This window comes from Doryrhamphus excisus, chromosome 3 (genome assembly GCF_030265055.1).
Source record: "Doryrhamphus excisus isolate RoL2022-K1 chromosome 3, RoL_Dexc_1.0, whole genome shotgun sequence".
Lineage (NCBI taxonomy): Eukaryota > Metazoa > Chordata > Actinopteri > Syngnathiformes > Syngnathidae > Doryrhamphus > Doryrhamphus excisus.
Genome location: NC_080468.1, coordinates 2,539,739 through 2,564,120, shown reverse-complemented (window position 1 = coordinate 2,564,120; position 24,382 = coordinate 2,539,739). Strand labels below are relative to the sequence as shown.

General features: G+C 40.9%; 1 protein-coding gene across 1 annotated transcript; it reads left to right on the top strand.

Annotated features, from left to right (window-relative positions):
* Positions 1 to 326: 326 nt before the first annotated feature.
* On the top strand, positions 327 to 16,930 carry mfsd8l2 (major facilitator superfamily domain containing 8-like 2). The gene is made up of 11 exons (XM_058067790.1): positions 327 to 402; positions 538 to 723; positions 2,452 to 2,514; positions 2,630 to 2,749; positions 2,925 to 3,004; positions 4,231 to 4,513; positions 9,179 to 9,252; positions 11,403 to 11,616; positions 14,957 to 15,079; positions 15,162 to 15,292; positions 16,505 to 16,930. Exons 1-11 carry the CDS (start codon positions 327 to 329, stop codon positions 16,583 to 16,585), a joined length of 1,431 nt encoding a protein of 476 aa, XP_057923773.1. The 3' UTR covers positions 16,586 to 16,930.
* Positions 16,931 to 24,382: the final 7,452 nt, after the last annotated feature.

Below are 24,382 nucleotides of genomic sequence, written 5' to 3'. Positions count from 1 at the left end.
GCTTGCAGCGTGGAGCTTCATCGCAGATGTGACTCAAAGAGAATCACATCTTTAACATAAATGCTGAATGGAAGCAGGCTACTACTGAATGATTTCGCGCTCTTTGACCCGCTTTTCGATTTTTCACCTCGGCCGAGCCTCAACTTCCCATGATGCTTGTTTTCATCATGTTTCAAAATGACCCTTCCAAATGACAACTTCCCTTTATTGTCCGGGCAAGACGCTGTAATTGGAAGTGTGGTGTGTCTTATTATCAGATTTTTCCACTGCATAACATTTGTGCAAGCAGATGCACAGAAGCTAGTGTAGCTCCTTCCTGTTCCACCATGGATAATCTCCAGAAGAGGAATCTAACTTTTATTACCATTGGACTAATATTCATGCTGAGTGGCATAGAGTATGGTGAGTACATCATTTCTTGATGAGAGAAGCCTTCACATAAATATCTCCATTGCATCGGATTTAACGGAAATACATATAAATGAAGTCATATTCATTCATTCATTCATTCATTCATTCCCTTTCTGATGTTTTCAGCGGTCATTCTGCCAACAATATGGCGTTATCTCCAGATCTTAGATGCCCCTCCGTACTTCTTGGGTCTGGGTCTGTCTGCTTTCAGTTTAAGCAGCCTTCTCATTGGTCCGTTCTTTGGATGCTGGTCAGACCGCAGTAGAACTACCAAGTCTATTATTCTCTTCGCCAATCTATTTGAGATTGCCGGTAAGTTGCCAAGCCATAAGAACATCAAGATCATGTGACCCTATTAAGGATGCTATCAATATTATTATGTACAGTGTTGTGAAAAAATATGACACTTTTATTATTAAGTGTGAAAAGGGTATCCTGCTTCGGGATGTTTTGGTAGACAGCAGAATTCATGGTTCCATTCATCATAGCAAGTCTTCCAGGTCCTGAAGCAGCAAAACACCCCTAGACCATCACACTACCACCACCATATTTTACTCTTGCTTGTTTTTTTTTTTTTTTTTTTTACTTTTTACGACAGATGTAATAGGACACACACATACTTTCCGTAAAAGTATTTTCCCAAAGTTCTTAGGGATCATCAAGATGCTTTCTGGCAAAATTGAGATGAGCCGTAAAATCATTCACTACTTAGAGTTTGTCTGAATTTGGATCTGTTGCGATCGCGAAGGATAGGGAAGACGTAGGTGACGCCATTGTTGTTGTTGGTCTATAAACAGTTTATACACACATGCGTCTATGGTATACACATACGCACACATCTGTAAATAGTTCAAACACATGCAAAAAAACAGTCAATAGTAGTAGTAGTAGTACAGTAAACCTTGGATATATCGGACTCGGATATATCGGAAATTCGCTCACAACGGACAAATAAAAAAGAACCGATTTTTCTGTAATGCATTTCCAATAAAAATTCATTGCATATATCGGATTTGTTATAACGGATTTTTGCCTATTTCGGACAAAATCTCCAGTCCCGTTCCAATGCATTTCCATGAAATTTCCCTGGCATATATCGGATGGCCGCATCGTGGCGCTCCGATTCGCAGAATCGTGACAGGCCGTTATACGACGTCATTTGCAGCGTTTGCAGCGTTGCCTGCGCGTCCAGGTACATTGGAAACATAGTCAAGGAAGTGCCTTTTTATAACGGATAAAATCCCATTTACGCATATACCGGATATAAATCCGATATATGCGTAAAACTGACATTTTCCGGTATACGCATATAACGGATTTCGCTTATATCGGACAAAACCAGTGGGAACAATTGAATCCGATATATCCGAGGCTTACTGTAGTAGTAGTAGTAGTAGTAGTAGTAGTAGTAGTAATAGTAGTTATTTTGTCATTAAAATACTATCCAGTGTCTTTCTTATGGTGGATTCATGAACACTGTACCTAACCTAGGCAAGTGAGGCCTGCACTTCTTTGGATGTTATTGTGGGGTCTTTTGTGACCTCTTGGATGAGTCATTGCTGCGGTTCATTACTGTTCAAAATCAAATCATATGGAAACTGGGGCATTAAAAACACAGATTTGACGATATTAAATGAAAGTAAAAGGCAAAATGTTCTGCACAGTGCGACTTTATGGTATCACTTCTGACACTCTTCACTCGCCGGTCTCAACATTACAGTATCTCACAAAAGTACGCCTCTCACGTTTCAGCAACAATTTTATTATATCTTCCACAGGGACAATACTAAAGACATAAAAGTTTGAGATATCATTAAAGTATCTTTATAATGGGGGCACAGTATTTTATATATACCTACCAAGGGTCCTTGAGCAAAGTCAAACATTTGTTTCACTCTAGAAATTAATTGAATATCCTGAAAATAATTTGTACTTTTCGCCAGAAGACAGCTGGGATAGGCTCCAGCATCCCTGCGACCCTCGTGAGGAAAAGCGGTCAAAAATGAATGAATGAATGAATAATTTGTACTTTTTCTCCAGGTAACTTCATGTATTTTATTGGCTATTCAAAGTGGATGTTGTTATGCAGTCGTCTTGTGGCAGGTGATGCTCACACACACACACACACACACACACACACACACACACACACAGACACACACACACACGTATCGGGACGTTCTGAGCTTGCAACAGAAGGATACTGTTGTCCTCTCAGGTGTCGGTGCAGGATCAGGATCGTCCATCTTTGGTTACATCACTAGGAGCACCCAGCCGGATGAACGAGCTAGCATCTTTGCAGCCATCATGGCTTGCCGACAAGCCGGCCTCCTTGTGGGTTAGTCGCACGCGTGCATGCGGAAAAAAGGCATACTTTTACCTCTCTTTTTAAGAAATATCACAAGAAAGGGTTGCAAGAGTTAAAATCAAAAATCTCCACGGCGCAGCTAGCATCTCCACATCCTGTCTTTTATGCTATCTCATCTTTAAAGCTCTTCCTGCTTTCTCTCCAGGGCCAGCGTTCAACCTGTTCCTGCGGCTGTGTGATTTCAAACTTGGACCCTTTGTTGTGAACAAGTTTACATCTCCTGGGGTAAAATAACATCCTGATCAGTAATCTGAGGTTCCCCTAAAAACAGTCTGGAGAAACTCCTCTATGGTGTTTTGTTAAACTTCCTCTTCAGACTTGGAACAGGCGTCAATGTATGCTACATGCACAATTTGGAAGAACAATAACTTGAAGAAGAACACTTTTACACCATGAGCTGTTATTTTTTCACACAAGTACAGTCTTAAATGGCTTATTTTTCTTCAGTTTATTGGGTAAAATGGGCATAAAAGTGAACATAGGGGTGTTACATCATGTTTAGAGGGCTCTAATAATGTTTAAAACCATATTTAGAAGGTTTTCTATGTGGAAGAACAACAACTTGAAAAAGAACACTTTTACACCATGAGCTGTTATTTCTCACACAAGTTAAGTCTTAAATGGCTTATTTTTTCTTCAGTATATTGGGTAAAATGGGCATAAAAGTGACCATAGGGGTGTTATATCATGTTTAGAGGGCTCTACTAATGTTTAAAACCATATTTAGAAGGTTTTCTATGTGGAAGAACAACAACTTGAAGAACACTTTTACACCATGAGCTGTTATTTCTCACACAAGTTAAGTCTTAAATGGCTTATTTTTTCTTCAGTATATTGGGTAAAATGGGCATAAAAGTGACCATAGGGGTGTTACATCATGTTTAGAGGGCTCTAATAATGTTTAAAACCATATTTAGAAGGTTTTATATGTGGAAGAACAACAACTTGAAGAACACTTTTACACCATAAGCTGTTCTTTCTCATACAAGTACAGTCTTAAATGACTTATTTTTTCTTCAGTATATTGGGTAAAATGGGCATAAAAGTGACCATAGGGGTGTTACATCATGTTTAGAGGGCTCTAATAATGTTTAAAACAATATTTAGAAGGTTTTCTATGCTGTAAAATGAAAATATTAAATGGAGTGGAAGTGTTTAACATGCAGGCCACACAGCTAGGAGACCCGAGTTCGATTCCACCCTCAGCCATCTCTGTGTGGAGTTTGCATGTTCTCCCCGTGCGTGCGTGGGTTTTCTCCGGGTACTCCGGTTTCCTCCCACATTCCAAAAACATGCTAGGTTAATTGGCCACTCCAAATTGTCCATAGGTATGAATGTGAGTGTGAATGGTTGTTTGTCTATATGTGCCCTGTGATTGGCTGGCGACCAGTCCAGGGTGTACTCACGCCGGCGATAATTTGACCAAGTCTATTTCCTACTCTTCCCCTCAGATGTTCATGTGTTTGCTGTGGGTGCTGCAGCAGTTTGTGGTCCTGGCTATGTACTGGGACGTACCACCTATCAGCACCACAGAGGGGGCAGTCCTGATGGTGGACCTCAAACTGGAGGACGAGGAGGAGGTGCCGCTGATGGGGTCAGATGATGAGGTGCACACGTACAGAGCTGTCACCTCCCACCAATCGGAGCCCTCGTCCTCCTCATCTGAAATGCAAGCACCCCATGAGATACCCTGGTCCGATTCCGAACCGTTCAACAGCCTTAGCGCCAGTCGAGGTGAGTGAGTGAGTTTAACTCGCCTTCTCCTGTCAGGATGATGAGATTTCCTCTTCAGAAAGGAAGACAGGCTTCACACTTATTGATTTCCCTGCGCTCAGTAAACTTGTATTCTTTTGTCGTATCTGAGATCATATTTCCATTTTATTGATTTGACCACAGTTGTTTCTTTCCAGCTTGTCTGAATGACGCATGTCTAACAGGAGTGTCGGTTTACATGTAAACAGTGCTTAAATGCCCGTATTGATGAACAAGTCCACACTGCGACGTTGTGCGTGTTTTCCGTATGTGTGCACACGCCAGACCTTGATATTGATTCTTTCACTCTGTGAAAACGTGGCAAAGGAATAGCGAGATGGACAGTCGACGCTCTTTATTGACCAGCCTGCTGAGTTGAGTTGTGGATGAAATGGAGAAAGAATCGGTGATGTGGTCAACATTCTTCTTATTGATTCATTTTGTGCTGAGAAAAGTTTACAAGTCCAGAAGCAAAACAAGGGGAAGTCGGCAAGATGCACTCCACTCAGTTTGTGATCTTTTTTTTCTCATATTTTCATTTTGCATTATGAAGTTTGAATGAGGAGCTGTACATTTGGGGAATTTTGTGTCTTGTCTGTTTGATAATAACAAAACATACAAAGTTGGAGCATACAGTGGTGTGAAAAAGGGTTTGCTCCCTTCCTCATTTCTTATTTTTTGCACGTTTGTTACAACCCCCCAAAAAGAGAGCTTTGGGACCCATAATGCACAAATCTCAAAAACACAGAACCTTCGCAGAACCAAAATGACCCCAACAATGCATTTACGACTCATCCAAAAGGTCACAAAAGACCCCACAAGAACATTCAAAGAACCACAGGCCTCAAAAATTCCAAGTTCCAAGACCAAAAACCCCTACTGAACAAAAAGAATATTTGTTGCTTGTCTCGGTTTTGCCAAAAAACATCTTGATGATCCCCAAGACTTTTGTGAAAATACTCTGTGGTCTGATGAGACAAAAGTTCAACTTTTCGGAGGGTGTGTCTCCCATAAAAGTAATGCCACATTTCAGAAAAAAACGTCATACCAACAGTAAAATATGGTGGTGGTAGTGTGATGGTCTGGGGCTGTTTTGCTGCTTCAGGACCTGGAAGATTTGCTGTGATAAATGGAACCATGAATTCTGCTGTCTACCAAAAAATCCTGAATTCTGGTGCCAGAAGTAGGATGGTTAGACATGCAAATTTTGGGAAGAGGAATACTGGTATAGGGTACCTTGTTTACTGTCACTACGGTTGTGTACAAGGATTAAGGGTACTACTCCCCAGTGTTTTGTGACATATGACATAAAATATGGTGGTGGTAGTGTGATGGTCTGGACATGCAAATTTTGGGAAGAGGAATACTGGTATAGGGTACCTTGTGTACTGTCACTACGGTTGTGTACAAGGATTAAGGGTACTACTCCCCAATATTTTGTGACATATGACATAAAATATAGTGGTGGTAGTGTGATGGTCTGGACATGCAAATTTTGGGAAGAGGAATACTGGTATAGGGTACCTTGTTTACTGTCACTACGGTTGTGTACAAGGATTAAGGGTACTACTCCCCAATATTTTGTGACATATGACATAAAATATGGTGGTGGTAGTGTGATGGTCTGGGGCTGTTTTGCTGCTTCAGGACCTGGAAAACTTGCTGTGATAAATGGAAACATGAATTCTGCTGTCTACCAAAAAATTCTGAAGGAGAATGTCCGTCCTGATCTGAATCCTATTGAGATGTTGTGGCATGACCTTCAAAAGGCGCTTCATACTGGAAAACCTTTGGAAAACTACATTTTTCCCAGATGTGCCGGACAACAAGGTGCTATAGTGTACTTTTTCTATTTTTTACATATACACTGTCAATCTGCACTGGTCCAACATAATAGATGAAGGATTGGGTTGGGGCAGACGCACGTTAGCAACACTAGCATATGTGAGCGGGGTTATATTTTAACATCAACATCATTCCAAGTTAGCCTATTCACAGAAGATAATGGAACTGCTAAAAGTTGAGGCTCTGACATCCGTAGCAGAGAGTTGGCAAAGACCTCCAGGCTTTATTTTAAGATGTGTAGTAGAACATGACTTTTTCTTTTACATATCATAAAAACAAAACTTTAGAGGTGACCTTTAAGGCGCTTCTGATCTCAAAAAAAAGGAGAAAAAAAATAGGAAATTGTATATAATTGTCATGTTTATTGATTATAAACAGGCTCTAGGAACACATCATACACTTAAACACATCATTAAAAATGTGGACTTTGAAAATTTGTGAGGTCTATCTTATTATTTTTTTTTGCCTGAAACACATCTGGGAGATTTTCAATGCGAGTCTCCCGGCCCACAGACACGGAAGAAAGGGAATATTAAGGGAATCACAAAGGTTTTGGTCTCAGCAGGGTGCAGAGAGAGCTTTGTTCAAAAGCCCCAACTAAAGCAAAGGTGCTCATCTATCAGCTTATACAAGTAGGAGGGGAAAAAAAAGAAAAACAGGAGTTCGGTGTGTCAAAGACACCACCCAGATTGGTGTTGAACTTTTGATCTTACTGAAGAATAAGAAATAATTCATCAAAAACATCACGTAGTCTTGACTATATTGTGTATGCCATCGGGCAACCATGGCAAAGACCAGGGGTCAGCAACCTGTGGCTCCAGAGCCGCATGTGGCTCTTCAGCCTTTTTGTTGTGGCTCCCTTTGCAATGCTTGAATATTTTTTAACACCCGAGTGGGGAAAATACACGTCTTTGTAATGAGTTTAAAAAAAAAAATCCAATTTTGTGTGTGACCATGAATGCATCCTGACTGATTTCTGGCAGAAACATGAAGGAAAATTAAAATAATTTAAAAAAAAAACAGCTGCATGGGAACTTGTTTGCGGCAGAACATCAGGTAAGTTTACAGTAGTTTACTGCTAGCTTACTAGCAAGAGTACTCTAACTCGTCTTTTGTTATCTGAACTACTTTGATAGCCCCAAATTCCCTCCAACGTTGTTTTAAACGTATGTTTTGCGGCTCCAGGGTATTTCTCTTTAGTGGGCTAGGGGGTAAAATAGCTCTTTTCATAGTAAAGGTTGCCGACCCCTGGCAAAGACCCTAGCTCTGGTCAGTTTACAGGTTTTCCAAACAAATAGACACGGATCTAAAGTAGATAAAGAGTATCCTTGTCCTTGGAGTTCTGGTGTCAAAAGTAGGATGGTTAGACATGCAGATTTTGGGAAGAGGAATATTGGTATAGGGTACCTTGTGTACTGTCACTACAGTTGTGTACAAGGATTAAGGGTATTACTCCACAATGTTCTGTGACATATGGTGTCAGAAGTGATGCTGATACAGATATGGATGCTGTATGGTATCATGTACCCAGAAAAAATGATTACGTTTGATTCATGTTCATGTTAAAGGTTAAATAACTGTTAATAGTTATCCTCCCTATCATTGTGGAAGTGGTAAGTTTTTGGCTATTTAAGTTGAAAGGAAATAACTTGAAGGCTACCGTTTAGGTCGCTAGCTCTCTAGTTTGCGAGTTAGCATGTGTCTCAAGACCCTGCAGTTGCGCAATATGTTGTAAATAAAAAGAGTATAAATGTGACTATAGTCGTGTTTTGTCATGTCTACAGGGCTCTAATAATGCTTTGTTCATTTTAATCTGAAAAAAATCATTTGTCTACCCACCAACTATATGTGCTTTCTTAAGTTTTTATTATTTGCCGTTTTATTATTATTATTATTATATTTATTTATTACTGATTGATTGATTTTCTTTATTCTTGATTTGTTTAATTATTTTTCATCTTATTTTGTGCAGAAAAATAAAAATGAAGATATTTGAGAACAGTGGAATGTTTTATCAGAGCTTTTATTGTAGAAAATCGGAACCAAAGCACTGAAAAAGTTTGTATATTTTTCAGTTTTTAATAAATGCGGGTTGTTTTTTTTTTTGGAAAACCTGATGCGGCCCAGCCTTGCCCAGACCCTAGCTTCAGTGGCCCCCGGGTAAATTGAGTTTGAGACCCCTGGTTTAGTGTAACGCCATCCAGTTTGGAGGTTCTTGTCTTTACAGCCAAATAACAAACATATTCACTGACACTGTGAATTAAATTGAGCATGCTTAGATAATCTTATATCGGATATGATTGTGCAGATGTATCCAAGAAGACCTAATAGCTATACATTCCATAGAAGGCTTCATCCTAGCTTTGACACCATGGTGTAAAATATCAAGCAGTTCCCTTCTGCCATCTGGCCAACACATCCAAATATAGCAGCAAGCACCGCTCAGTTTTCACTCAAATCCTTTTTTCCACAATTCCGACTGGAATAGATGTGATCAAAATTTGGATATGATAAGAATACACTTTGTTCTTGTCATCATTGCAGTTTGGATGTAAGAAAAACAAGCAAGCCATTTATCTCCCACGGAAAGCACACGTGGGCCAAGTTGTGCACAGCCTGCCTCTTCAATCGTAAAGCTCCCAAGTTTTCTTTTCCCTTTCAGCTTCTCCTTCCCCGGCATAAATCGCCAGTTTAAGCTTTCAATTTAATGGTAGCACTTCAGCTGATTTTATGATTTTTTTTTTTTTTTTTTTACTCTATTGGTTGCTCAGTGCCGCTCGCTCTTTGTCTTTCACCCTGTAGAGTTCCTGAGGGAGGAGGTGATTGTTCTCCTCACGGCTCAGTTCATCACTCTCTTCAATCAGACTGCGCTGGAGGTGAGAGCTGCCACAGACGGCACCCATCAGCAGGAATTTCCTAAAAGTCCTCACGTCACACTGCTTTAGATTGTCAGAGTTTCAAACCCATAAAAATAGTACATTGAGAAACTGATCAAGTAACGGAAATTCATAGTAAAAAAAGTATGTTTACTCAGCGTACAACGACTTTTCATTGAGGGGGGTACATTATTTTGACCTTTGACACTTGACCTCAGCCTGGGAATCTACAGTACCCTCCAAAAATAATGGAACAGTGAAGTCAATTCCTTTATTTTTGCTGTACACTGGAAACGGTTGGGTTTCCCAGAATGTCGACTTCCGGTTTCTCGACTTACGACAAAGTGGAAACAAAAGAGACAAGAAAATTCCGTCAATAAATAGCCGTATATGTCTATGCTTACTTTCACATTTGCAAGGATAGGTTTTGCCTGTAGAGACTGCATTTAGAGGTAAAAACAGCATGAAAATCTGAGTATGTACAATGTACAAGAAAATGGGAAATCATTGGTCAGAGTCAGTTCAAACATTTGGAAAATCCTGAAGAAGAAGAAACAGCTTTTTCCAAGATAAAAGTGCCTAAATCTAATTTATTTTGATAAGATGATATGAAAATCAATTAATAACTGTTCTGGGTAGCTAACACATTCAAGACATTTAATGATATTGTTATACATCAAAATTGCATCTGTTTATACTGTATTTTCTGGACTATAAGTCACACTTTTTTTCATAGGTTGGCTCTTCCTGAGACTTATACTCCAGAGCGACTTATAAATGAAAAAATTGTTTATGCTATATAAACACTGGACACCTTTTCTGTTTATGTTTATTTTTTGTGTAGCTGAATAACTATTGTGTTAGCATATCTTACACCTATTCAGCCTGTTCTCTATTCTTTTATTGTTAGAACTTGCCTTCCAAGAGGACGTAATGTCCGTTTTGGTCAAGTAGTTTGGAAAATAAATTACCCGCAAAAAATGCAACTCTAGGGCGACTTATGTATTTTATTTTATTTTTTACCTAATTATGCATTTTTGCATTCTTGCTAAAGCATCAGGTGTCTGAAAACAAGCTAAAGTATCACTTAAAGCAACAACGTTCCCTTTATTGAGTATCTGAACGACGCTTTTTGGCTTGTCTCTTATACTGAGCAGCAGGCCATCGATAGAAAGAAATCTAGAATGCAAAAAGTGTATTTTCAGTGACATGTTACAGCCGAGGGCTATGTAGGACTTTGTCACCAGCTGCTTATAATTATCTGCCATGTAGTTTCCACAAAACTCTGATGCAAAAGTCAATTTCTGCACTTTCATGCATTTTGTCCACTTCCAAGAGAGATTTGATGTCAAAACTCCAGACATATTAAAATAAATGTATTGGAATGTGCAGACAGGCTTTCAGATGGAACCGGTTGCTACTAGGTTCTGATAAATTATCGTTTAATTGCCTTATTTTCAATTCTTCTTCTTCTTTCTCTTTCGGCTTTTCCCTTCAGGGGTCGCCACACCAAATCAATCGCTTCCATCCAACCCTGTCTTCTGCATCTGTTTCTCTCACACCAACTACCCTCATGTCCTCCTTCACTACATCCATAAACCTCCTCTTTGGTCTTCCTCTACGCCTCCTACCTGGCAGCATCCTTCTACCAATATATTCACTATCTCTCCTCTGGACATGTCCCAACCATCTCAGTCTGGCCTCTCTGACTTTATCTCCAAGGACTCTAATTCGTAATCCTATCCATCCTGGTCACTCCCAATGAGAACCTCAGCATCATTTTAGCTGAAACTTTGAATAAATGTCCTATTTTGACCAAATAATGTATCTTGGAAACTATGGTCAATCTAACTTATTTATTCTTTACTTATTTATTTGTGACCTAAACCAAGAAAAATGTCCCTACTTTTGTTCCAGAATCATTTTGGTTGTAGACCCGTGTTGTCAAGTCGTTAATGGATAAATGGTTAAATTGCTTTGACACAGTATCGGTCTCCATTGTCGTCATTTTCATATCAAAAAAGGAACACTTCCTTTGATCTGCTGTATGTGATGCTTATGGAATTTCAAGTGGTTTTTCTAATCTTCCTCTGACTGAACCCTTTCGTCTATGTGGGCGACCTTGTAACAATATGTTTCACAACCCCCAGACCATGGTGACTCCTCTGACGCAGCGCTACTTCAGCTTTGGCGAGCTGGGCAACAGTGTGATGTACAGCCTGTGCGGCGTGGAGGTCATCCTGGGCTTCCTCTTTGTTCGCTGGCTGAGCGGGAAGGTGGCGGACCGTGCAGTGCTGGCGGTGGGCCTGGTCATCTGTTGCACCGCCTGTATCTGGTGCCTCGTGTTCCTCTGCAACCTTCAAGGTGCCGGCCTGCTTCGTAAATATAAAACATGCATGCAGTGGTACACGCGCTTATTTTCCGTACGGTTTGGAACCATATTTGGTTACATATGCGCTGATGTGGGTTTGCTGTGTAAATGATATCACTTAGCATTTGTAAGGCCAGCTGGAGACCATGAAGGCAAAACTGGATCCTGCGTCTTCATGTTGGCTTGCGTCTGTCTCGGCTTGTCACGTTTTTTTTCACTGTGATGACAAACGACAGGTGCTGGAGCGGGAAATTGCCTGAGTACATATAAAGGGATTAGAGTAATCTCATTAGACGAGAATCCTATTTGTTAAAGCATATCATGCATTTGTAGGCTATTTGTTAAGGCTGAAACAGCAAAACAAAGAAAGCAATCTAAATGCTGAGATACGTGCAAACGTGATTTTTTTTTTGTCTTGGTCCGTTTAGAAGCATGTCTGATTGATGAAATTGCATTTTGAAAATAAGATTACAGGATTTGACTGGAGAGAAGAACATCCAACATTCCGAGTGGGCACAGATTCACACAAAGATGTGCGCAGTGCAGAGCGGCCCAGAACAAAAAAAAAAAAATGGAGTGGCTGCTCGCTTGGCAGAGGTTTCACTCTCAGATAGAGCTCTCCGCGGGGCTGCCAAGCCATTTGTGGAAGGAGGAAGGGCTGGAGAACTGAACACGAGATAGATCACTTTGTACCAGCAAGTAAAAGCGTTAAATAACTGCATTTTAGTCATGGAATTGTATCGGCTATTTGTGACAAGCACCTCCTGAGAATTATGTATGGTTTTGTTTGAATGTGAGTATAGTGTGACTATGCATTCATTATTTTAGATTAAGAAGTAACCCTAAAAATGTTGAACTCATTCCAGTCAGGTGGGTAGGCATAAGTTACACACCAGGATTATTACAGTCAATATTTGCGTTTGAAAATACAGGAATATTTCTGGAAAAAAAAGGGACATTTCGTGCATGATTGTGCTGCAGATTGCTCAAGTCCGGACACCGTTACCATTCTTACCTGCAGTACCAGAGAGGATTTTAATACTGCAAATTTATACTCCGACCATTCTAATGAGGACAAGTGGCATTATTACATATTTAAGCAAATGTTACATATTTGTACCTAATGAAGTATTCATTCATTCATTTTCTACCGCTTATTCTCACGAGGGTTGTGGGCATGCTGGAGCCTATCCCAGCTGTCTTCGGGCGAGAGGCGGGGTACACCCTGGACCGGTCGCCAGTCAATCACAGGGCACATACGTATAGAGCAGGGGTCGGCAACCTTTACTATGAAAAGAGCCATTTCACCCACTTGCCCACTAAAGAAAAATAGCCTGGAGCCGCAAAACGTTGTATGTTTAAAACAACATTGGAGGGGAAAAAAAAGACGAGTTGGAGTACTCTTGCTAGTACTGGAGATAAACTTTGTTTTTAAATGAGCTCTAATTTATTTTTTAGAATCGTCAAATAACTCATTAATAATAATTAATAACTCAAATAACTCAAAGTATTACTCATTTCCCTTCATGTTAACCTGTCAGAGAGAACTGGATAGCATCCTGTCTGCTCATTCAGTCACCAGTCAGAACTCAGTCAGGATGCATTCATGGTCTCACACAAAGTTGGATTTTTGTAAACTCATAACAAAGACGTGCATTTTCACCACACGGGTGCTAAAAAATATTCAAGCATTGCAAAGGGAGCCGCAACAAAGAGGCTGGAGAGCCACATGCGGCTCTGGAGCCGCGGGTTGCTGACCCCTGGTATAGACAAACAACCATTCACACTCACATTCATACCTATGGACAATTTGTCGTCACCAATTAACCTAGCATGTTTTTGGAATGTGGGAGGAAACCGGAGTACCCGGAGAAAACCCACGCATGCACGGGGAGAACATGCAAACTCCACACAGACATGCCCGAGGGTGGAATTGAACTCGGGTCTCCTAGCTGTGTGGCCTGCGCCCTAACCACTCGGCGCCGTGCAGCCTAAATGAAGTATTTTCAAACATAAAAAGGCCTAAATAAACTAAAATACAAATATAAGGCATTCAAAAGATGCCTTCAAATAGTGTTCCACACTGGTCACTAGGTGTCAGTATTGTTACTGTAATGTTCGGTGAGACACACAAGGATCAGACTTGATCAGCAGAACAACAGGCTTTTATTGCAGGTTTGAATTATCACAGGCACAATAGTAAAAATGGGTTCGTGTAAAGGTGTTCTGTCACATCTAGAGGGCGCTAATGATGTTAAAAATCCTAATTTAGAAGGTCCTAAATTCACATATCACGGTCGGATCAGGAACCAATTAAGTTCGATAAACGAGGGATTAGACCAAATTTAACTCGTCCCTGGACATGGCCAAGGATCAAACCAGGGACCACTGTGTGAGAGCTGAATGCGCTGGCCATCAATCTAAAAGCTTGAGCTGTCAACTGGACGTCCAGTTCAAATTTTAAGGCATCAGAAAGTGAGATTTATAGCGCACTCTCACACGGACTGAATTTAAAGCGCACGATAAATAGAAAGTTGGGCTTGGTACGAGTCTGGTGTTTGGTTGCTTTAGACCAGGGGTCAGCAACCCGCGGCTCCAGAGCCGCATGTGGCTCTCCAGCCTCTTTGTTGCGGCTCCCTTTGCAATGCTTGAATATTTTTTAGCACCCGTGTGGTGAAAATGCACGTCTTTGTTATGAGTTTACAAAAATCCAACTTTGTGTGAGACCATGAATGCATCCTGACTGAGTTCTGACTGGTGACTGAATGAGCAGACAGGATGCTATCCAGTTCTCTCTGACAGGTTAACATGAAGGGAAATGAGTAATACTTTGAGTTATTTGAGTTATTAATTATTATTAATGAGTTATTTGACGATTCTAAAAAATAAATTAGAGCTCATTTAAAAACAAAAGTTTATCTCCAGTACTAGCAAGAGTACTCCAAATCGTCTTTTTTTTTCCCCTCCAATGTTGTTTTAAACATACAACGTTTTGCGGCTCCAGGCTATTTTTCTTTAGTGGGCAAGTGGGTGAAATGGCTCTTTTCATAGTAAAGGTTGCCGACCCCTGCTTTAGACAGATTATCTGGTGTGTGGGTGACAGCGGTGACTTAGCACTTTCACACTCAAAACAGACATAATAGCGTTCGGGACTCCTGATTTAAATGGGAGGGCGCTCGGATAGAAGGGCAATATATGGTAGTTTCCGGAGGTATGCAATGGTGATGTCAGCAGGACGGCTTCCAATAAGGAAGGCTCTGCTACATAACCCTTAACAGAGTTACATAATAGCAACTGAGCAACGCATTGATATTATTGTGGCATTGCTGCCAGGTAACTACGAGTGGGAGATGTCGGCCTTCGTCATCGGCGTCTTCCTCCAGCTGCTGGGGCTCCCCTTCGTCGCCGTGTCTCAGGTGTCTCTGTTCTCCAAAGTCACGGCAGAGAAAACACAAGGTGACCTTGAAAGCTTGCACATCACATGTTGCACATTCTCGCCTACTTTTCATGCGTTTGTTTGTTTGTGTGTCACCGAAAGGATTCAGTCAAGGCGTGAGGCGATCGGTAGGGGGCCTCGCCACCATCCTGGGTCCCTTGTGGGCTGGCGGATTGACCAATCATTTATACATCATGCTGGGCGTGATGCTGGCTCTCCTCTTGATGGTCTCAGTGAGTGTCCCTTTTTAGAGGTCTCCTAGTAAACATCTCCATCAGCAGTGTAGTGCATCAACGGTGACCTACCCCACCCCACTTTGTCCCTGGAGCCGAGTTCTGGTCGGATTTTGGTGGTTGGAAATTGGTGGGAACACTTAAAGAGTTTGGATTCTTAAAACAATATGCGTTCAAAAGAGTAATGCATTTATATTGCCTCAAAAAAATCAGATGTCACAAATCGCTCTGCGTTACTTTCCCTCCCGTTGTTTGACTGCGTGCTGTCGGCTGTCCATCTTCAGTGACAGACGAGAAGTGGAATTACTCCGACAAGTCATTATGCAGCATCAGACAAAAAAATAATCAGGAGAATTTGCCGTGTCTGCAGCGCTAAACTCTGGTCACATGACGGCGGCAGGTCATAATTTTGTGGGTTTACACAAAAAAGACAAGACGGCATTTTTAGATTCCCCTGAAAATTCAATTTCCCTTCAATTCCCAAACCGCCTGCACGTTACGCTGCTCCATGCTTTATAACTTCCTGGTTACTGTGGAGTTCTCTATTACATGGGAAAGACTGTGGCTGTTTTTACATCTTAAACCTGCACCAAACATGATCTCTTCTATTGTGCAGTTGCATCATCACATCTTTTTGCCTTTCCCGCAAAAAAACCCCCAACAAAAACTAAAACATAATAGATGTATTTGGTAGCGAATGAGTGATTATGACTTTACACTCTTAATATTTTGCCTTTATACTGTAAACTTAATGTTTTTTTCATTTTGGAAAAAAATTCTTGTTTAATCGTACCTTTGCCAAGGGACAATAAAAATGCAGTCATGGTCCCTAAACGGTCCCAGGCTACACTTTGGACACTCCCTGGTCTAAGGAGTTGCAGGCCTAATTTTACCTTGACATGGCGAAGGATTAGGATGGACTGCAGCTGGTAAAAAAAAACAAAGATTTGTTTAAACAATCACTGGCTCAACCAACAGTGAGAACTCAGCGGGAATTGTTGATTTACACCAGTTGGGAAAGTCTTTTGGAAAAAAAACAGTCTGGAGGATTTTAAGACTCTTACTTCTTTATCAAGTTTCAAACATCCCAACTCGTGTAGCTTTCGGATATAGACTTCCATATATATAAGATCCTAAACTCAGCATCTCTTTGATGGCCTCGACTTGCTGCTCTATTCCCTAAAGAGTTATCGTCTGCTGTATCTGTTTCAGGTTATGACGGCGTTGTCATACGGACGCCTGACTCAGCCCAGAGCGGTGCAGTGCGCCCAGAGCTCTGACAGTGGAGGATAGAGCTGCAGGCGGTGAAAAAAGAGCTGGAGAAGCTAAAAACAGAAGCAATTCCCTTCATCTCAGAAAGGATCAATGCAGAGGGACAGCAGAAATAAAACATACTGTCACTGCCAGAAATTGAGTTAAAATACCCTGCTTTAGAAGCTTTGCGCCTGCAGACTAGCAAGCTATACCCCTGCATGTGGTTCAGTTGCTGACTAATAACGTTGTCTTGCACTAGGGGGCACTGTTGCTCTCATGTTGTGGCTGCAATGGGGCAGCATTGAAGATGAAAGCCCTTCTTCTCCAACTAAACTATTTATAGTCCCAGGTGTTGATGGAAAGATAAGAGGAGAGGTTTTTCCATGTGACCCAACTTCACATTCCTTGTCTCCAGTCTTTTTTTTTTTCCCTTTCTCCGAAAAAAATAAATGCATGAAATGAAACGGATGACACAATGAGTGTAAAAGTGGAGCTGTCAACGTCCTATCGGCTTCGTGTCAGCGTTGCTGACAGGAGAGCATGTTCAAAAATAGTGATGCATTGCAGATTGCTTAATATTTATCGGTGGGGGAAAAAAAGTGTATTTTTATGGTTCAATCAAAACACAAAGACTCGACTGAATCACAAAGAGCATAACTGAAAATATATTTCCATGTCTGTCCATTTCACTGTTATAAATGCATTAAAAAAACAATTTAAATAAAATGTACACTTTAGTCGTGTACTGTAGTTGGGTTTTCACTCAGTCCTCAGAACCAAACACATTAACCCCTCTTCGAAATTTGGAAAATTGTACAAATCACATGGCCCACAGGAAGTTGCATAATTCAGTTTCTCTGCAGGTCATGGGAAGGCCAAACGTAAGTTAACTCCGTTTTTCTGTACGTTCAATGATAATTCAACTATGAATGGGCGGGGTTCAAATCTCAGCACAATCCTGTTACCTTTTTTGAAGTTATTTATTTTTAAAAATCACTGTAATGTGGTTAACGTCAACATGCTATTAGCATAAATGCTACATACAGTGTTTGCCCCTTCCTGCTTTTTTATTTTTTTGCTCGTTTGTCACACTTAAATGTTTCAGCTCATCAAACACATTTTTATATTAGTGGATGAAAACATAAAATCCAGCCCTGTGTGAAGAAGTGATTTCCCCCTAAAGCTAAGAACTGGTTGGGCCACCCTTATAGCAGCAACAACTGCAATCAAGCGTTTGTGATAACTTGCAATGAGTCTCTTACAGCGCTGTGGAGGAATTTTGGCCCACTCATCTTTGCAGAATTGTTGTCATTCAGCCACATTGGAGGCTTTTCCAGCATGAAGTACCTTTTTAAGGTCATGCCACAGCATCTCAATAGGATTCAGGTCAGGACTTTGACTAGGCCACTCCAAAGTCTTCATTTGGTTTTTCTTCGGCCATTCACGAACAGATAGCCGGACATTCTCCATCAGGATTTTTTGGTAAACAGCAAATTTTTTTGGTCCGTGTCTTCCAGGTCCTAAAGCAGCAAAACAGCCCCAGACCATCACACTACCACCACCATATTTTACTGTTGGAATGATCTTTTCTTAAATGCAGCATTACTTTAAAGCCAGATGTAATGGGACACACACCTTCGAAAAAGTTCAACTTTTCAGACAAAAACAATATTTTCCCAAAGGTCTTGGGGATCATTAAGATGTTTTCTGGCAAAATTGATATGAGTCTTAATGTTATTTTTATTCAGCAGTGGTTTTGGTCTTTCTTTTTGGTCTTTCCAGTGTCTTTCTTATGGTGGAGTCATGAACACTGACCTTAACTGAGGCAAGTGAGGCATTTGGTTCTTCAGATTTTGTTGTGGGGTCTTTTGTGACCTCTTGGATAAGTCGTTGCTACGCTCTTGGAGTCATTTTGGTTGGCCGGCCACTCCTGGAAAGGTTCACCACATGTTTTTGCCATTTGTGGATAGTGGCTCTCGCTGTGGTTTGCTGGAGTCCCAAAGCTTTAGAAATGGCTTTGTAACCTTTTCCAGACTAATGGAGCTCAGTAAAGCTATGTTTTAACAGGGGGGCAATCACTTTTTCACACAGGGTCATGTAGGATTGGATTTTTTTTCTTACTTAATAATAAAAAGTTTCATTTAAAAACTAATTTTTTTTTCGTCTGATGATTGGAAACATTAAATGTGACTGAAAATGCAAAAATCAGGAAGGGAGCTAACACTTTTCCACACGAATGTACAAGTGTAAAACTTATTAAAATTTGTGTAAATAGTTTTGGCCTTCTGGAATAGATTAATTGGATTTCCATTATTTCTTATGGGAAAAGAAACATTCAGTGAGCATCCGTTTTGGTTAGTGGAGCAAGTTAATGAGGCTAACCAAGGTTCCACCGTGCCTGTCATTTAGCAATATTTATACTTTTACAGGGTGCATTTAGAACTTCATCTTCCTTATTGGCAATTCAGCACTCACGTCAAGGTATTAGCTGTGCACAGTCAGCTCCTGCAGGTTGCATTGTCCCTCAGGATGAGCTGTATGCTACACATCCGTGTGTGACAGGAGAACGCTGTAAGCAACATCAAGGCAGTCAATTCCCTTTGTAGCACTGATCACGGGCTTGAACAATCGCTCTGTTTTTTGCATAATTGCAGATAAGGCTCAGTAACCTTTCCATTTTTCCACAATCAGCGTCCGATGTTTGGATTTCCAAAGGCTTTTCACCTGAAATGGAAAATCTAATCTTTGTGGCTCAAGGACAGCGTATTTATAAGTACTTTCATGCCGTGATCAGCATATTCAGCTACTTGACATTTAAGGGAGATAAGAGAGTGTATAGAATCAGGTCAAAGCTGATTTTACACTCTTTGAACTTGCTGGCTTTTTAACACCAACTCCAGCTGCTTACTGTAACATCAATGTAAATAACCCATGTTGGCCCATATTTTTAAAGCGACTAAAATGAATTATTTCATTCCCTGCCTACTCACTAACTTCATTTGCATGCGCTTATGTTTTGAAATAAACATCGTTTGAACTTGCATGTTCTGCTTTTTGCTTGTGTGTGTCCAAAAACACCCATAGTAGTATTTGGAGACTAAACTCTTCCCATTGATGTGAATGTAAATGCTGGGTTGGGTGTGATAGGCTCCAGCTCACCCGTGATGGTAATTCATTCATTCATTTTCTACCGCTTTTCCTCACGAGGGTCGCGGGGGGTGCTGGAGAGGCGGGGTACACCCTGGACTGGTGGCCAGCCAATCACAGGACACATATAGACAAACAACCATTCACACTCACATTCATACCTATGGACAATTTGGAGTCGCTAATTAACCTAGCATGTTTTTGGAATGTGGGAGGAAACCGGAGTACCCGGAGAAAACCCACGCATGCACGGGGAGAACATGCAAACTCCACACACAGAGATGGCCGAGGGTGGAATTGAACCCTGGTCTCCTAGCTGTGAGGTCTGCGCGCTAACCACTCGTCCGCTGTGCCGCCTCGTGATGGTAATAAGTGTGTTAAATGTGTGCAATCACAATTTTTATTTAATGGTGCATTTAGTGTATGCAAAAAAATAAAAAATAAGACAACCTGAGTGAGGTGATTATTGATCGCTAATGGGTTCAATTAGCACACAGCACCTTAACATCCTGAAGCACTTTTAGTAGAGGTCATAATCAATTCCAAGCAAATGATTGGTGGCAGGAAAATTCCGGATGATGCGTCTTTGCTGACAACATGCAAACATCAGCAATATTGGTCCCGTCACTGGTAACTATTTGAGCTGACAGACGGTAATCCCTCACCCCTTTGCACTTCAAAATTTGCCATTTCACTCTCAGGGTTTTTCAGAAATATAGAAATTAATAAATCATTGCTGCTTTGCTTCAAAATGAAGCATTTTTCAGGCATAACATAGAATAGCTAAATGAACTACAGTACAAATTTAAGACATGCATTAAAAGACGTTGTGATGTATGTAGCATTCTAAACTGGCCACTAGGTGTCAGTAACAACAAGAAACACCATCAATGCTAATGTGTGAGTCTTATTCATGCTCTCACTGTGGTTTGCTGGAGTCCTAAAGCTTTAGAAATGGCTTTATAACTGATTGGTGGTTGTTAATTCATTCATTTTCTACCGCTTATCCTCACAAGGGTTGCAGGGGGTGCTGGAGCCTATCCCAGGTGTTTTCGGGCGAGAGGCTGGGTACACACCCTGGACTGGTCGCCAGCCAATCACAGGGCACATATAGACAAACAACCATTCACACTCACATTCATACCTATGGACAATTTGGAGTGGCCAATTAACCTAGCATGTTTTTTGGAATGTGGGAGGAAACCGGAGTACCCGGAGAAAACCCACGCATGCACGAGGAGAACATGCAAACTCCACACAGAGATGGCTGAGGGTGGAATTGAACTCGGTGGAATTGAACTCGGGTTTCCTAGCTGTGAGGCCTGAGTGATAACCACTCGTCAACCGTGCAGCCCCTGATATGTCTTATTAGGTCTACTATATTGGCTAATGCAAGAGTGAAGGTGACTATAGGGGTGTTATTTAATGTCGAGAAGGCTCTAATATTTAAAAAACTATTTAGAAGGTTCTAAACCAATTTTTGCGATTTTAGAATTGATTGTAGAAGGAAAATATTTGGTTTATAAATATGGAATCCTACTTTGTGGAAATGCCCTTATGACGGTCGGGTCTGGAACCGACCATGGCCCCCAGGCTACACTTTGGAAACCGCTGTCTTCATGTTATGTTGTTGCATGTGATGTAATATATGGCTTCTAAAAAGTGTACACTAAAACCACTTTAAAACTGTCTAAGTTCCTAAGCACTTGAATTATAATATGGGGCTTTAAATCAAAATAATTCCCTTCAAGCTGCAAGAAATTGGCAGGATTTAGTTTTAAAAAAAATGTTTTTATTGTGTGGTAACATGACTTGTGTATAACATAGCGTGCAAGCCCTAACTAGTCATTAAGGGAAAATGTTTGCAATGTTTGGGACGGAATATGAGGTATTTATCACAGCATGTCCACCATGTTTGTGGAGTGACTTGCGGAAGGATTTGCTATTTTTGACCTCCGCCAAGCACGGCAAGCTGAAGGCATGCGTCAGCGTGCTGGGGCAAAGTTGTAGCTGCAGTACACAAAAACCACATTGTTGATTTCTATGAAAACTTGGTTTATACTTGGCACATGTACTTAGCGAGAACCCATGAAAAGTTTAGTAAACATCGGATTTAAAATGTAGGTGGAGTAGTTTATTTTCTCATCGCTTTTTGAAATGGGCAATACCCTCGCTCCCAGATTGCAACTGGTACACCTGTTCATTCACTATAATTTTTTTTGCTGCGGGATCTATTATGCTTTTTTCACTTTTCTGACCTATAAATGTTAGAATGTTGTATTCTCATGTTAAACAATGCCGAAGTTTATAATTATGAGGTTTGCACATTTGGAAGTGAACCTTGAAAGACTTTTGGGGGGAGAGTTTCTAACATTGTGCCTTGTGATGTCAATGCAATCCGGACTTCCTTATATGGGCATGCCCAGATATACTCAGTTCTCTTTTTGTAACATTGGGAAGGCGTGGTTGTGTCGAAAAGTCAGAAAAGCAAGCTGTAAGCAACAATTTACCAGTGTCCTGTGTTTATTTTGTGTAAGTAATTGAACAGAAGTGGTTGTCTGTGTAGCATTATAGAGTGTGCATACATGGGGCCTGCATGCATGCGAATTACAGACTCCCCTACGTCTGTGGTGGGTAATAGCCTTTTTCCCACCAACGGCAAAAACACGGATGAGTCGCGAACCAACTAAACGCAGCAACAACTCATCCAAGAGGTCACAAAAGACCCCACATCTGGATGACTGTACTTTTATTTGATTTTTTTTAAATACTTTTTTATGTGTCATGAGTATGTTAACATTTTTGCTGCCACATGTTGATATTCCACATATTCCGGATGGAGTAGCAGCTATCCCTCAGAGTCCACTCAGATGCGACACAACCTCCCCACCCCCCACAAAAAAAAAAGGACATAAATAGACAAGTCAGAGACCGGGGGGGCTTTTATGTTAAATGTCCCAAAGGTCCGCACGAAGCACACTGTATGAAATTTTAAAGATACACAGAAGAGCCATTTGATGCCGCTGCAAAAACCATTACATCCGAGAGTGATTGTTGCCATGGAGATTTGATGTTTTTAATGTATAACTAAAGAGCCAAAGACCCAATGAGATGAAGTAATTGAGTAGCGGTTGTAGGATAAATTCAGGTGAAGTGGAGGTATATTTGCATGTTGTACTACTACTGACCGACTCTAAACGGCTCCATCCGCCGCCGCCGCCGCACAGCGTGACCCGGCCTGCACCGAGAATAATAACTCAGCTGCGAGCGCTTATTTTAGTCTTGAAATATCTTGGTGGCTGCAGCCATTATTCAATGTTAAGTACAGTTTTGAGGTCACTGTTGCTCTGCAATGAAGTGAACCGTGCCGTAATTACATTTACTCCTCTCAGGGTTTATTCTTGCAGCATCCAACTCACTCCACACCTGAGTGCTTTATCTTTGACTGCATATCCTCTAAAAAGGCCGTTATCATTTGCGTACATTGAGCATCTGTGGGGGGGTAAATTGACGCAGTAGAAAGATAAAGATAATTGGTCACAAAGCGCTGAATTATTATTTATTTTTTTTTACGTCTCACAATTGTGTTTGGCAGCTGGTGCCGACGGTATTAACCGGACTCTAGATGGCTGTTAATGGCTCCCATAAGATAGATGGCTTCCACTGCTGAAAAAAAAAAAAATACAAAAGGGACTTGAAAACGGGCCAATGATATTCAATCCATAATTTCCAGACCTGTGCCTACAAATCATCTAAGTGGGTGATTTAATCTTCCAGGAATGTATTTATCCTGGGTGTCATTTTGCTTCCGTGGATGAGCCCATTTATTTTAAAAGAATCTTTTAAATGGATGTCAGTGGCTGCTTAGCTTGGTCGAAGATTTACGGCGTCGCCATCTTCGCCGCTGATTTAAGAACTTGGATGTCTTTGCCAGGGTGTGGCTCCAGTCCAGAATTGTGTGTGTGTGTGTGTGAGAGAGAGAAATTTAGAGGAACTACTTCCGTAACCAATTAAATGATTTCTAATTGACAGTATTATATGTTAGAACAGGTGTAATTGGAAGAGATCCTCAAATGGAGATGTGCTGCTAATGAGCTGACAAAAACAGAAAGAAGGGACATCTCATGGCTCGGTATATGGATGAATACAAATCATTTTTTTTCTCCATTGTGTCCGTGGCTCATCGGATTTAAAAACAAGATGAGCAGGCGGGAATGCAAAGTGATTTGATTGATCACATGTGACGGCGGGCCGGCATCGCCCATGTATGCAGATGCTGCAGTCGCTCAGGTAGCATCTCTCTCGCTCTCTTTGCCGCTCTTATCTGTGTGTGTTTGTATTCTACACACCGGCATCCCCTCACATGCCTTTAATCAATTGCCTCCACCCACACCAAGCATCCACCCACACTCTCATAAGGGAGCCTTGGTAAGATTAATGCCTTGAGGGTACATACATACATTTTAAAGCAGACTTCCTTATTGGTTAAAGCTCATTGTGATGCCATTGGAAATACATTCAAGTAATTATGAGCGTAATCTTAGAATTAGGTGTAAAGTTGGTGCATGTTACATCCCAAAGGTGTCTGTGGCAGAAATGGGGTGTAGAAATAAAATACCAGTAAAGGAAAGGTAGCACACTAGCAAGTCAATGTAAATAAAGTATATTTAATTCCAGGAGCAACAGAAA

Excerpts from the sequence above, each read along its gene's own strand:
- mfsd8l2 (XM_058067790.1), top strand. The coding sequence starts at position 327 with ATGGATAATCTCCAGAAGAGGAATCTAACTTTTATTACCATTGGACTA. Across the intron at positions 403-537 it reads GCTGAGTGGCATAGAGTATG|CGGTCATTCTGCCAACAATA; the intron begins GTGAGTACATCA and ends TGATGTTTTCAG. Across the intron at positions 9,253-11,402 it reads TCAATCAGACTGCGCTGGAG|ACCATGGTGACTCCTCTGAC; the intron begins GTGAGAGCTGCC and ends CACAACCCCCAG.